The 13,505-nt window shown below is 59.2% G+C and overlaps 4 protein-coding genes across 4 annotated transcripts; all 4 read left to right on the forward strand.

The window, feature by feature from the left end:
* Positions 1–788: 788 nt before the first annotated feature.
* LINJ_30_1920 (succinyl-coa:3-ketoacid-coenzyme a transferase-like protein) lies at positions 789–2,288 on the forward strand (the record flags this gene model as incomplete). The annotated part of the gene is made up of 1 exon (XM_001467001.1): positions 789–2,288. One exon carries the CDS (start codon positions 789–791, stop codon positions 2,286–2,288), a length of 1,500 nt encoding a protein of 499 aa, XP_001467038.1.
* Positions 2,289–4,288: 2,000 nt separating this feature from the next.
* LINJ_30_1930 (hypothetical protein, unknown function) lies at positions 4,289–7,786 on the forward strand (the record flags this gene model as incomplete). Its single annotated transcript, XM_001467002.1, has 1 exon — positions 4,289–7,786. The coding sequence occupies one exon, from the start codon at positions 4,289–4,291 to the stop codon at positions 7,784–7,786; it is 3,498 nt and encodes a 1,165-aa protein (XP_001467039.1).
* A 1,219-nt stretch (positions 7,787–9,005) lies between these two features.
* Positions 9,006–10,607, forward strand: LINJ_30_1940 (RNA pseudouridylate synthase-like protein; the record flags this gene model as incomplete). Its single annotated transcript, XM_001467003.1, has 1 exon — positions 9,006–10,607. One exon carries the CDS (start codon positions 9,006–9,008, stop codon positions 10,605–10,607), a length of 1,602 nt encoding a protein of 533 aa, XP_001467040.1.
* Positions 10,608–11,354: 747 nt separating this feature from the next.
* On the forward strand, positions 11,355–12,677 carry LINJ_30_1950 (conserved hypothetical protein; the record flags this gene model as incomplete). Its single annotated transcript, XM_001467004.1, has 1 exon — positions 11,355–12,677. One exon carries the CDS (start codon positions 11,355–11,357, stop codon positions 12,675–12,677), a length of 1,323 nt encoding a protein of 440 aa, XP_001467041.1.
* Positions 12,678–13,505: the final 828 nt, after the last annotated feature.

Here is a 13,505-nt window from a genome sequence, read left to right on the forward strand (position 1 = left end):
CCATCCTCTACGTCGCCCATCTTCTTGTTTTCTGTGCCGCTTTCCTTTGCGTGCGCGAACGCCCTGCCGATCCCTCACAAACTACCCACAGGAGGGCAGGCAGGTAGGCACGCAGGCGCCCCTCCTCACCCACCAAAAAAGAATAAAAGCGCACCCGTCTATTTAAACGGACACGCGCGCAATAACCCCCTTTTTTCCACCACCAGCAGCAAGGAATACAGGCAGATAAGCAATCTCTTGTGTGTTGATACATATTGATCTACATATATATTCCTCTATTGATATATTTACCCCCTCCCTCAAACACACACACACACACACCTCTTCCTCCTCCCCCTCCCCCTCCATTTCCGACCTCCTCCCCTTCTCCTTTTTTTTGTGGGTTGATTTCGTTTTATTTCTAAGGCCTCTCTCTTTTTCATTCTCTGACGGACTCGACGGGTGGTGGCACATGCTCCATATACGCACATCAAAAAGCGCACCCACGTAAAAGTAGACCACACGTTGCGTGCGTCCAGCTAGTTGTGACTTGAGCTGATTTTGTTGTTGTTTTTGGTCTTACTTTATCTCTGCCACAACGAAGGCCAGCGAGCCCTCAACATCCGCATTTTTTATCGGCTCTCGCACGTGTCGGACTGCTGTATTTCGTGCTCTCACGACCACTGCGACCACCTCTTCAGCAGTGACTCTTATCCGCGTGTGCCTTCTTTTCTCTCACGCCCTAACGTTTTCGAAACTGCGCTTGTTTTTTTTTTTTCATCGCTGAGGATTCATCTGCCTCTGCCGCCATGCTGCGCCGTACACGGAGGGCCCTCCGGCCAATGGTGATGAGTGCGGCCGAGTCTGTTCAGGACATTCACGATGGTGCCACCATCGCGGCCGGTGGCTTTGGTTTTTGCGGCTTCCCGTTCGAGCTTTTCGACGCCGTCAACGCCACCAAGGCGACGAACCTCACGGTGATTGGGGCGACAATGGGCGGCGTGGACAGCGGCTTTGGTCCGCTTGCGCGAGACGGGCAGCTAAAGAAGGCCATCACCACGTACGTTGGCGAGAACCCGCTTTTCACGAAGCACCTCTTTCACGGCGAGTTTGAAATCGAGTTTTGCCCCATGGGCACGCTGGTGGACCGTCTGCGCGCTGCGGGTGCGGGGCTGCCCGCCTTCTACACCCCCACCGGCTACGGCACCGCAGTAGCCGAGGGCCGCCTCCCCGTGCGCTTTGCGCCGGGCAAGGCGGTGAGGGTGGCCGAGTACAGCCAGCCACGCGAGACGCGGCAGTTCAACGGGCGGTGGTGCACGCTGGAGATGGCGCTGCCGGCGGACTTTGCGTTTGTGCGCGCGTGGAAGGCGGACAAGCGCGGCAACCTCGTGTTCCGCGGGACGACGCAGAACTTCAACCTTGCGTCCGCGAAGGCTGCGAAGGTGTGCATCGCGGAGGTGGAGGAGATTGTGGAGTGCGGGGAGCTGGACCCGAAGACGGTGCACCTGCCCGGCGTGTATGTGCACCGCCTGGTGTGCCCACCGAACATCAGGAGAGCCGCCGAGTTCGTGGTGGAGCGCAAGCCTGGGTTCTCGACGGGGACCGGGAAGAACGCACATGCAGGCCGCAATCTCATAGCTCGCCGCGCAGCCCTTGAGATCAAGGATGGCATGACACTGAACCTTGGCATCGGCATCCCCAACATGGTGGCGAGCTACATTCCGCCTGAAATGGACGTGGTGCTGCAGGGAGAAAACGGCTTACTCGGCATTGGCCCCTACCCGCTGCCGGAGGAGGTGGACCCCGACATCACTAACGCCGGCAAGCAGACCGTCACCATGAGCAAGTCAGGTGCTTCGCTGTTCGACAGCGCCGAGTCCTTCAGCATGATTCGCGGTGGTCATTTGGACTTGACGATGCTTGGCGCGCTGGAGGTCTCTGGCACCGGCGACATTGCCAGCTGGTGGGTGCCTGGCAAGGTGCTGAAGGGCATGGGTGGGGCCATGGACCTGGTGGTGTGCGGTTGCAAGACGATCGTGCTGATGGAGCACACGGACAAGGAGGGTAAGTCGCGCGTCGTTGAGAACTGCAGGGCCCCCGTCACGGGTCGTGAGTGTCTTGACATGATTATCACGGATCTGGCCGTCTTTGTCGTGCAGAAGACGGCGGGGGGTGTGAGGTCGCTGGTCTTGATGGAGATCGCCGAGGGTTTGACGGTGGAGGAGGTGAAGGCCAAGACTGAGGCATGCTTCGCCGTGGCTGCGGACCTCAAGACGATGCCGTTGGCGCCTGTTCCAAGTCAGACGTAGAAGGGTGTGGCTGTGTGGATGTCCGCTGTCGGTTGTGGATGATAGCAGTGCCGGTTGGCGCTTTCCCACCCCCATTTGTTTGCTTGTTTTCTCGCCTGTTTCCATGAGGACTCAGGCGTCATTATTATCTGTTTGGGGATGGCAGAGACTTGACATCTTGTCAATGAAGAGCGATGCCTCACGTCTCTCTTTCCCCACGTGTGCTTTTTTTCTTTGCGCTTAGCAGCTTGGAACTCATCGTTTCAGCTTCCGTTGTGTGCAGGGGCGGATGGTAGCGCCCTTTCGGGAGCTGTGCACGCGGCTTCACGCGTGGAATTACGGACTTGACGGCTACCACATCGACTTCACAGCAGGCCGGCGTGTCGGTCTCTCTCTGCGTACGTGTGCACATCTTGATTCATTCCTTTCGCCGCGCTGTCCAAAACGGATGGGTCGTGGCGCCTGCGAATCAACACGGCGTCATGGCATTCGGTGCGAAGTGCGTAGTAAAAAAAAGGAAATAAAGTGCAAAACACAACCGTTCGCAAAAAGGGTCTAGAGGTCGTGGTAGCCCCTCTCCTTCCTTGACTGCTGCTCCGAGTGCTGTGGTGCTTCAGATTTCTTCGATAAGATGGTTTCGCGGATCGGTCAGGGAGCCGCGCAAGCGGAGGGGGAGGGAGGTCGAGGGCGACAGCGTCTCTCTGACTGGTTCTGCTTCTTCTGCTGCCCACTGCGGGTATGTGTGTGGGCACAGTCGGCAGCGTGCAGCACGGCTTTGAGTGCATACAAACACACGCACACAGTCCTCTTCTGCACAACCACCTCTCCATTTCGCTCTCTTTTTTCTGATCTCGCGGGCTCGGCAATGCCACTGTGTACTCCTGACCTTCGCTTCGCTGTTCCTACACGCATACACTGGAGCACGCACGTACATTGTGAGCTTCCGTGAGTGGTTTTGCAACACATTGAGGGTATCTCCCTTTTTTCTTGTAGCTTCCACGCTACCACACCAACCCCTTCGCTGCGGCTACTGTCGGATGCGTACGCGGCGAAATCGAGCGTCGACTCATACGCTTGACGGTGTTAGTATCCGTTTGCCTCCGCGCTGCTCTCTGCTCCCTTTTCTTCGTCGTCCGTCTTTTCGCTTTGTCGGGTGCATTCCCTCCCCGCGTCGCTCTGTGACCGAGCAATACGTGCCGTTGCGTGCATACAAGCGCTTGTGTGTCGACTGCGTGTGCAAGTCGATGCTTATGCTTTTTAGTGTGACGGTTAGGGAGTCGAAGTACGGAAAGGCAGTGCGCCCGTAAAGCGGGCGAAGGGGCATCATTTGTGTGCATAATTCGCTTACTCTTCTTTGGTTTTAGCTTTTCTCGGCTCGGATCACTCATATCGTCGCGTCGCTGCCCCATTCCATCCAGCCGTACAGCTACAGGCGCCCCGCGCGCAGATCGACAGAAGAAGTGGAAACCCCGATCCCTGCATCGTCTTGTTGGATTTTGACCGTTAACTCGCCGGGCTTTTCTCTCTCTCTCTATACCATCTCTCTCACCTCTCCACCGAGCGTGCCGTCTGTCGGGGGGGGGCTCCATCGCTAGTAAACAGTCACGTTCCACTTCTGTGCACCGGGCGCGCGCTAGGCCCACACGGATACATATCGACGCGTCTACCAAGATACTCTGTCCATACACGGCCCCCTTGGTCGTGGTGCACTTCTATGCCTTGTTTTCTTCTCTTGGCGGCCTTTCAGCTTACTCTAAGACTTGCTGTTGCCAGTTACACGCATCTGTGACGCCTCCACTCGTCTAGCCGATCTACCGACGCGGACAAACGCACGCCCGGGCGCGCACGTCCCAGTACTCAACAGACCCCGTTCTCCCGCCTTTTCCCTTGCTCGGCTAGGGGGAGTGGTACGCAACATACAAGGAGACATCAACACCGACGAAAAAAAAACGCTACACAAAGAGCCGCGTTGTTGAGCATCTCGACGCTGACCTGCTTAGTGTCCGATACGGTGCCCATCTATGCACGCGGAGCGATCGCTCGGCGAGCCGAAGCGACAGGCGCGCTTCTCACCGTTGCCAACGTCAGCACCGCTCCTCTCTTTCGACGTGCTGGAGTGGATCCCCAGCAACAGCGAGTTGCTAGCGCGTCTTCCTGTCGGCCGTGCCGCGTCGGAGTACCCCCCCGACAGCCGCGCGCCCGTGGCTTGTAGTGAGGGGCGAGTACACCCGCGCGACTGCACCGCCTTCGAGTCGTCCTGCGGCTCCTGGACGTGCTTCCGGACACTATCCCGCTGCGGCGACGCTCTTGTGCTGGAGGATGCGCAGCTTGTCGACGTTGGTGCCGCTCGCCGGCACGTGCTCACGTGGCAACAAGGCCCAGGCCGCCTCCCATCAGACTGCGTGAGGACCCGCTACATTGGTGCTGACATCGTTCCCCGAGATTCCCTTCTCGCCAACCGACGCTGTGAGGGATCGGCGCTTCCTGCACAATCCCGCAAACAAGAGATCCCGATGCAGGATATCCACTCCGTACGTCGCCACTGTTTCCAGAAGCCCGTAACGCTTGTTTTTGACGCGAGGGGCCACTCAATCAGCGGACGGGACAGAGTCGACACGACGGCTCGCGGCGATCGTGCGAAGTGGGTTCTTGCGCAGCGCCGCCATCATCGCAGTAGCGGCTCGGAGATGGGACTGACTCTGCAGTGGCGCTACGAGCTGTGGGGTCCTGTCGGCGTCATCTTCACTCTGCGAGGCGGCCGCCGCATTTTCTTGGCCTTCGCGTCGACGCGACACGCGGAGCAGATAGTGGAGCTACTGACCAGCTTTGCTACCGGCGCCGAACTTGGTCGCCGGCAGCCGAGTTATCACTCCCCTCACCAGAGCAGCACTGGCGCATCCGCGTCTTTTTCGCAAGTGCCCGCGTGGTCTGTCGGTGATGACATCCCTTTCGCTGCTTTTGCAAGTGGCCCGCAGGCAGCTCCGCTCTCTTCTGGTGCACTGCAGCGGTGCGCTTCGCCGTCTTGCGTCTCCGTGCACATCGCGTCATGCGAGGCGTCCTTGCGAGAGGCGCCGGCAACGCCATGCTCGCCGCGAGGCGACTCTGCGTTCTCGTCGGCGTGGGCTTTTGGGGCCCACTGGCTCGTCCCTTCGACACCTGCGGGGCCGCAGACAGGAGAGCAACGGCGAAAGACGGGATCCTTCACGGGTGAAAACTCGCCGTCGCCGCTCACTGATACCGTGGCGGCGTCGCAGGAAGTGGGAGGGACACTAGCTGCGAGCTCACGTCGTGGCTCGAGCAGGGTTCCTGGCAGCGGGTATTTGTACTGCCGCCCGTGGGGAGAGGCATCGCGGTACCTGAGGTACTACCTTAGGGTAAGCACGTCGGCAGGGAGGAGCCACGTTGTCCGTTTCTCGCGGCACCGGCTACGCCTGTGGCAACGGCTGCGGCAAGTCTTTGGAAATGAAAAGCGCACCGTTTCGCTAGATATGCGTCGCACCTCTGTCTGCCCAAGTGTCGCACACGAGAATCTGTTGCGAGTGACATACCTGGTCGAGAGTTTTGCCCAGTACAAGAGCTTGCAGCCACTCGGCGGTGGCGTGGTGTCTGTGGGTCCGATGAGCGACTTGGCTGCCTCGCGCGCTACGCCTCGACGGGAGCTGGAGCTGTGCGCTGGGCACCTGGTAGTCTTCGAAGCGCTGGCCAAGTCACCCGAGGAGAGGACATCGTGGCTTGCGTGGTTTCGCAGCCGCGGCGCTACGGTGCAAGCACCTGCCGACGCTGCTCAGCTGGGAGATTATGCTGGTGCCCTGCGAATGCCCCAGAAGCCAGTGACCTTTCAGCAACTCGGAGGCGAGCCGCTCCTCGTCACCTCACCTGCGAGCAGACCTGGACAAGAGATGTTGCTCTCCAGTACGGCGGATCAGTGTGCGTCGGCCTGGGAGACACCTACCTTCTCCGCAGAAGCGGTGGCTTCTCTGAAGTCACTGTGCAGTGGCTCGCCGCACCTGCCGCTAAAGGAGCAGTCAGAGGGGAGACGAGGCGGCTTTCGAACCGCCGCGGAGACAGCGGCAGCGTTACGGCTGAGCACCCCTTGCCGCACGTATCCGAGCAAAGCCTTTCCCTCTTTACCCGGACCCCTTCCCGCAGCCGACGAGCACGCCAGCACGCAAACTCGCCCGCAACCACCTTCAGCTGTGGCCTCTGGCATGGGGGACAGGCAGGAGGAGGACGAGGAGCTGACAATTGTCGTCGAGGACGATGTGTTCGACCGGACAACAGCGTGCCCTGAGGCGGCTGAGTCGCACTCACCGTGCTACATCATGCAGAGCGATCCGTCCGTGATGGATCACACAGCAGCTCCTCTCCGTCGCACCTCTGCCTCGCTTCTGCTGGATGAAGGTGCGCGGTGGCTACGGAGCGGCATTGGGAGCGCCGCCGAGGCGCCGAATAGCATAGCCGCGGCGAACGAGAGCTCGAAGGCCGACCACAAGTTCGCTAATATCAGGCCGACTATGGCAGGGCCGATTGCGGTCCCTATGTACTTGGAAGATACTACGTCCTCCGAAGTCTCGTCTCACGAAAGGTTGGATGCGCTGCCGCCGCAGCTGCCCGCGAAATCCAAGACGAGCAAGATTCGGCCAGGCGCTAACGAAACACCGCTGGATCACACGGCTGCTGCGCAAGGGGCGGTCGGTACTCCACTTTTCACTATGGAGGTGAACAACGCAGGGCTTCACACACCTGTATCGACAGCCAATGGCAGTGCGACGCCAGCGCCTCTCAAAGCCTCATCAACCGTTGTAGCGTCAGCGTCTGTGCTTGCTGAGGAGCATCTAGACAGGTGCAGCTCTTCCAGCGGCGTTAACACGCCGTCTCGCGCTTCCGAGCCTGAGACAGCGGTTTTCACGACTACCGCGCTGGGGTCTTTGGTCGCCGGGTTGCCGCAGCGGATGTGGCAGACGCCAAACAGAAGCTCTTCACCAGACGCCACGCTCGACGCGGCCCCGCCAGCGGCGCTACATAGCGGCGCCGGGAAGCCGGCACGCACGAGCACGAAGTCGTCCTCCGCGTCTCAAGCACCGCCGGCGAGCTCGCCAGGGATGATGGGTCACCAGCTGCGCCATAAGGATGCAAGGAACAGACTTGCTTTTGAGAACCGCAAAATCCGTGATACTTCGGCATCGTGCTCCTCGGCACCGTCGTCACGGGGCAGGCTTGGCAAGGGCGACGGAGATACAGATGACGCACGGATCTCTGACGCGTCGTCTTCATTTTCTGCTCTAGACCGTGGCTCTCTGTCATCGTCGAGCTCAGCAGTGGACCAGCGGCTGTCGCAATTCCTCGAACCCTGTGTAAACGAGACGAGCCCGGACCAAGTGGGTGGTCGCTACCGGGGTGATGGTGTGTCGATCGGGGTGCCGTTAACGCCGTTCGATCTTCACCTGATTCCATCGAGAGAGTACCGTGGCAATCAGGCCACCGCTCTCCGCCTGCAGGGGGAGGCGTCTGCGGTGTAGTCGAGCGCCAGCAACAGCGGGCGCGCCACCCCACTTTTCATTAGAAGCAGCTGTGCGAGCTTAGAGCAGACACCGGGTGGTAGCCGGGCGCATGGCTTGGCGGTTGCTACGACCCCTCTTCAGCTCCGGACATCCAGTCGTCTTCGACGGGGCGACAGCGACTATTTTAACAGCCCGCTTACGCTGGAGCGTCAGGAGGTTATGGAGCCGCGTCGGCACTCCTTCTGCGACTCGCTATTTTATGCACTAGAGCTGAGTGACATGGCGTCTCCTATGCGCCGCAGAGCAATGTTGTCCTGCTTTGTGGTACGCTGCGCAAGGCAGGGACACTGTCGAGGAGGCGCGAGGTCGCACTGCCGATCCGCTCATGGATCACTCCCCTTCTCTCTCATAATGCATCACTGATTAGTGGACGCGTTGCATGCTCCCTTTGCCTTGCCTTGTGGGTACGCCGGTGGGTTGTATGTTTCATGTTTCTTCGCCCGGCGATGTGGTACACTTAACGCTTCCTCAACAGAAACATCAAAACAAGCTCCGTCGCCTGTCTTCCTTCTCGGCCAACAGCCGGCCTTCACGATCATACTTGCCGCATTCCCCCCATCCCTCGTGCTGCTCTCTCTCACACATATACACGCGTAGAAACAACATGCAGGCAAGTGCGGTGCCACTGCGCGTTGGATGTGTAAAGACGCAAGCATAAATCGAATCTTGTCTCCCTTCGCCCCGAAAAGAACAAAAAGTAACAACGCGTTGCCAGAGGTCTGTCGTGGCCGAGGAAGGCGGGTGTCCAAGGCCCCAGATACGTGCTGTTGCGGGGCGATGGACTACCCATGCTCGGAGAAGCTGCGCTGGAGCAAAAAAAAAATGATGGCAGTTATGTCGTCGTCCACTGCTTCCACAAAGCGAAACAAAACACGCAAGCAGTAGCTGACAGAGTACAAGTTTCGCTGTTTCTGTGACTTCTTTCCTCCTTCAGCTGCTCGCCACATGTTCTATTCAACTGTCACACCTCCCCTTGCATTCAACTCCACCTTTCTCGCTTCCTTACGCGGCATCGCCTTCTCGTTGTTGCCTAGTGGTGCTGGTCGGATTCACCTTCTCCCTGCGCAGCGCGGCCGCAGAAGGTACATACGCTGAGGCGGAGTGGTGCCTATCAAGCTCCCCTCTGCGTGAGTATATATGCGTTCGTGGCTTTTCGTCGGTGTATCTCGAGGTCCCGATGCCACGCGAGCTGCGCTACTGCCGTCCAAGGCGCGACCCCGACGAGTCCCTACTCGCATATCTATCCACGAAATTTACCTATCTAGCGGAGACGCAGTGGCGTCAGCACATCGCAGCCGGTGACATCAGCGTCAATGGGGAGACACTCACTGATGGGTCCTATGTGCTCCGGCAGGGCGACATGCTTCGCTTTGCCCCGCCGCGCTCCTTCGAGCCGCCTGTGGACAGCAAGCACATTGAGGTCCTCTACGAAGACTCGACGCTGATGGTTGTTACCAAGAACGGTAACCTGCCGGTCGCGGAGGGGGGTCGCTACTGCGAGAACACGCTGGTGGAGGTTCTGCGACGCCGTGGCGCTGCTGCGTTTTACACGGCCTCCACGCGTACAAGCTTCGCCGCAACACATGAGGACACGGAGAAGGTGTCTGACACACTCACTCACGCTGGTAAAATTGCTGAGGCCTCAGTGCGAGCTGAGGGCTCGACCGCGATGGACGCGTGCGGCAAAGGCGCTGAAATTGCTACTTCATCTCCTTCCCGACGGCGCCTGGAGGACGGCTTGCACATGACTTCCGCGGCCGGCTCAGCGCCGTGCGCCTCTGTGCCGTTGTCCGGGACACCAACAGTGCAGCAGCGAAGCCCCCTCGATCTTTTCACAGTCCAGCGGCTGGACAAGGAAACCTCGGGTGTTGTGGTGCTTGCAAAGAACAGCTTCAGCGCAAGAACTTTGGCGTCGAGACTGGAGGCGCAGACGAAAGGCTGTACGGACGCAGTGGAGTCGCGACTGCGCGAGCGTGGCCACGCCGTGGCGCTCAGTTCCGACACTTTCGACGAGTTGGTTCGGCTCAAGGCGCAATCAGTGCACAAGACCTACACGGCGGTGCTTCGAGGTGCCGCCCCAGAGGACCACACCTTTGTTGTGGTGAACTACATGGACTGCATGGCGAAGCACCCCACGCACTCATGGGAGGCGCAACACACGCAATTAAAGAAGCTAAAAATGTGCTGTGAACCGATGAAAGAGATGCTCTTCTCGCACGCAGCAGCATCTTTGCCGAAACCGCCCAAGGAGCAGCAGATGCGGTGGGGCAAGTTGGCTGTAACTCGCATTCGCGTCTTGGCGAGCAACAGGAAGCTGGGACTGACATGTGTGCAGGTGGAGCTTCTCACCGGTCGAAGCCACCAGATTCGCCTGCACTGCGCCGCTGTCGGTTACCCGGTGTTGGGCGACAAGCTCTACACGACGACGACACCTGGAAGAGAGGGTGGTGCCACCGCAGTGTCGGACGCGGTGTACCTCGAGCGCGTTCGGCGGGAAGATGACCCATTTCTCCCCATCGAAGACGACGTCAGCGGCGCCGGTGGCACCAGCAGAAACGGCAAAATGTGGTGCCGGCGCCACTTGCTGCACGCGACGCGGATCACCTTTGCACATCCAGATATTTCGCCGGCGCGCTTGATGACGTTCATGGCGTCGCCAGTGCCCTTCTTCACCGCGGATGTGCGTTTCGAATGCGAGGAGGACTCTTCGCTGTTCTCCCAGTGGCTCACACGTGCCGTCTCGCGGCCCCTGGAGAGGGCGGAGACTTCGCAGAACTGAACCGCATGCGTGCGCGGGTATGCGACGCTGCAGGCAGTGCTGTTTGAGTTTTTCCTGATTTCTCTCTAGCTGCGTTTTCGAACCTTCCTCACTCACGTGAGTGCCGCTTTACAATCAAAAAAAAAGAGAAAGCGGCCAGGTGACTAAAGTAAGCACCCCCTTTCATACTCTGGTGAAGACCTATCCATAATGCTCACCATTGGAAATTCGGCTTTCTTAGCCCGTGCTCTGCGAAGGGCTGCTTCACAGTTGATCACGAGGTCTTCTGCTTCGTGACTGTCACCTAGTCTCTCTCTCGTGTGCCGGTGTGTCGGTGGAAGACGTCTGCAAGCGCTTCAAGACGAGAGCCTATGCGGTGCAAAGGCTAGACTGCCACCATCGTCCCCCCACCTCTCTCGTGTTTCCTTCCTCCGGCCATCCTGCCCGGCACACTCTACCATGCCCCCTCCGTCCTCCCCTTTCCTGACCCCACCCGTCTGCTCTCGCCCTTGTGGCTTTTGCTCCCCAGCAGTAGCCCCCACCCAAAGGAGCGGTCTTTCCTCACTTCGAGTTATGCTTACCCCTTCGTGCGGCTCCGTTTTACTGCCACCGTGTACGTGGATTTGGCCCGTTGTCGTTCGCGAGTCCTTTGGTGCACGCTGTGGGCGTTAGCCGATAATCTAAAAAGGGCTCGGAAGAACGTCGTCGCGCACCCTTTTCCGCCCGGTGTTTGTTTCGCATAACCTCTATTCTTATCATTTCAGCAACATGTCGACCATGAGTTCGCCGCGCAGTGAGATGTCTGTGTCAACGGCTTTGCCGGAGACGGACGAGTCGCGGCTCATGTTCTACGCGGAGGTACTCATGGCCAACGTACCATCGCTTATTGCGGACCTGAGCTCTGCCAAGTACGCCTTCCTGAGCTTCTCGGAGAAAACGCGAATTGAGGTGAAGCAGAAGTCCGCTCTGATACAGTCCATTGGCCGCACCTTCACCTCGCTTCAGAATTCGAGCAAGTCCCTGATAGCAGCCCGACAAAGCCTCCAAGAGTGCGAGACGAAGCTGGTGCGGGCGGCGCCGCCGACGTTCGTGACAAGTGCCGAGGCGCTTCACCTGTCCAGCGCCAGGGCCCACGGTGACACCACCGGTGCTGAGCAAAACGGCAACGCGTCTGCCGAAGCAACAGCGGCTGAGTTGCGGAGACTCTCCGCCGCGACCCCCGACAACGTGGTGATCCTGAACGAGGAGGACATTCGACCAGTTCGGGAAGCCGAGGAGGCGTACGAAAAGGAGTCGGCAGTGTACGCAGAGATTGCGAAGGCGTGCAACAAGATGGAGGACGCGTTCGACCATGCCCACGATCAGTGTCGCGTGATGACGGAGCACGTGCAGGACCTTAAGTGGAAGTTCGACGAGGTCTACAACGGCTGGAAAAGTGCTGAGCGGGAGCGGTGGGTGGTGCGCGTCATGCGGGATGAGCTGGAGGACAGGCGAGCGATCATGACGGAGGCCTTGCTCGGCATCAAAGCTGTCGAGGAGGAGTGCCGTTCGCAGGAGTTTAGGATCATCGAGGGCTCCATCGCCCACGCGCAAGCAGAGGCAGATGTGATCAAGGCGGAGTTGCAGGCGAAGCGCAGTCGTTACGAACTCGAGTTGGCCACCTACCAAATTGCATACAAGGAGCAGCAGGCCGAGGTGGAGTCATTGCGCGAGCACTGCAAGCTGCTGCGTAGCCACCAGCGCGACCTAGAGATCCTCGCCAAGAAGCAGCAGCTTGAGGAGATGGACCGGAACTGTTTGCGCAAGCTGATGATGGCGACACTGACGCTAACGCCGTCCAAGTACGGCAAAGCCGAGGACCGCACTCTGACGTCGGAGCAGCAGATGGAGGTCAGAAACGATCATTTGCTGGTATCGGTTCTGGCGGCCCGCATCTCCGTTTTGGAAGAGCAGCGCAAGACGGTTGGTGGGCTCCTGGCTAGCGCGCGTGGAATGGGGAAGAGCAACGATGTCAGCGCCACGGTCGAGCAAATCCGCACGCTGCTCGAGCCCGAGGTTCAGCTCGACGAGGATGCCCTGACGGGCGACTAAGCTGCAGGATCGTCGCCTTTTTCCTTTCTTCCGTCGCCGCGCTCATCACTGCCGTCGTCGCTGTGCATCGATGCGCCCTACTGCACGTGCGTTTCTCGCTTTCCTGCCGACGGTTTTGTTTACTGCCCTTTCACTTTGTGTCGATGCGTGCTGTGAGGCCTCGCCGCATGTACGTGTGCTTGCTGGACTGTGCGTCCGGTCATGTGTGCATGCTGGTGCTCTTCCCTCGCCTGCTTTTCTCTTTTTCTGCCCTATTATTGCCCTACCGTGTGCTGCCAGTCTCTCGTGCGTGTCGCTCTCGCTTTTCTGGATCGCTGCGTGTATGCGCATGCGACTTGACCGTCAGCCGATACCGGCCAGCGCTGCCATCACCTCCACGTTGATGAAACTCGTCCGGAAAGCGTGTTCTCTGATAGAAGCGCTCTGGCTGTGTGTGGGGTGGAGGGTGAGTCGAAGGGGAGAAAGGAGAGCCATCGAAGCCTCAGCAGCGCCAGAGTGCACCCCTTTTCCGCATTTGTGTGAAAAGCTCCTTGCTGTTGGGCGCGCAGGTAGTCTGTGCGCATCGATGGTGACAGAGTGAGGGTAGGAGGGATCGATTTGGCTCTCCAGCGCTCCCCGTTTGCTATCGCGTGTCGCTCATGACCCCGCGCCTTCCTCCTTGCTGACCTGAGGCGCTGTTGCAGCGTGCAGGTACACCACCGGTGAGAGGATCTCGCGCGTCACCGTCGCAGGCGCACCTACCCGATTCGAGGGTCGCCTTGTATGACTAAGGTATCCTTCTTATGCCACTCTGCCCCCACATCTCCCTCTATCTCTTTCTCTGCTCCC

This window comes from Leishmania infantum, chromosome 30 (assembly GCF_000002875.2).
Source record: "Leishmania infantum JPCM5 genome chromosome 30".
Taxonomy (NCBI): domain Eukaryota; phylum Euglenozoa; class Kinetoplastea; order Trypanosomatida; family Trypanosomatidae; genus Leishmania; species Leishmania infantum.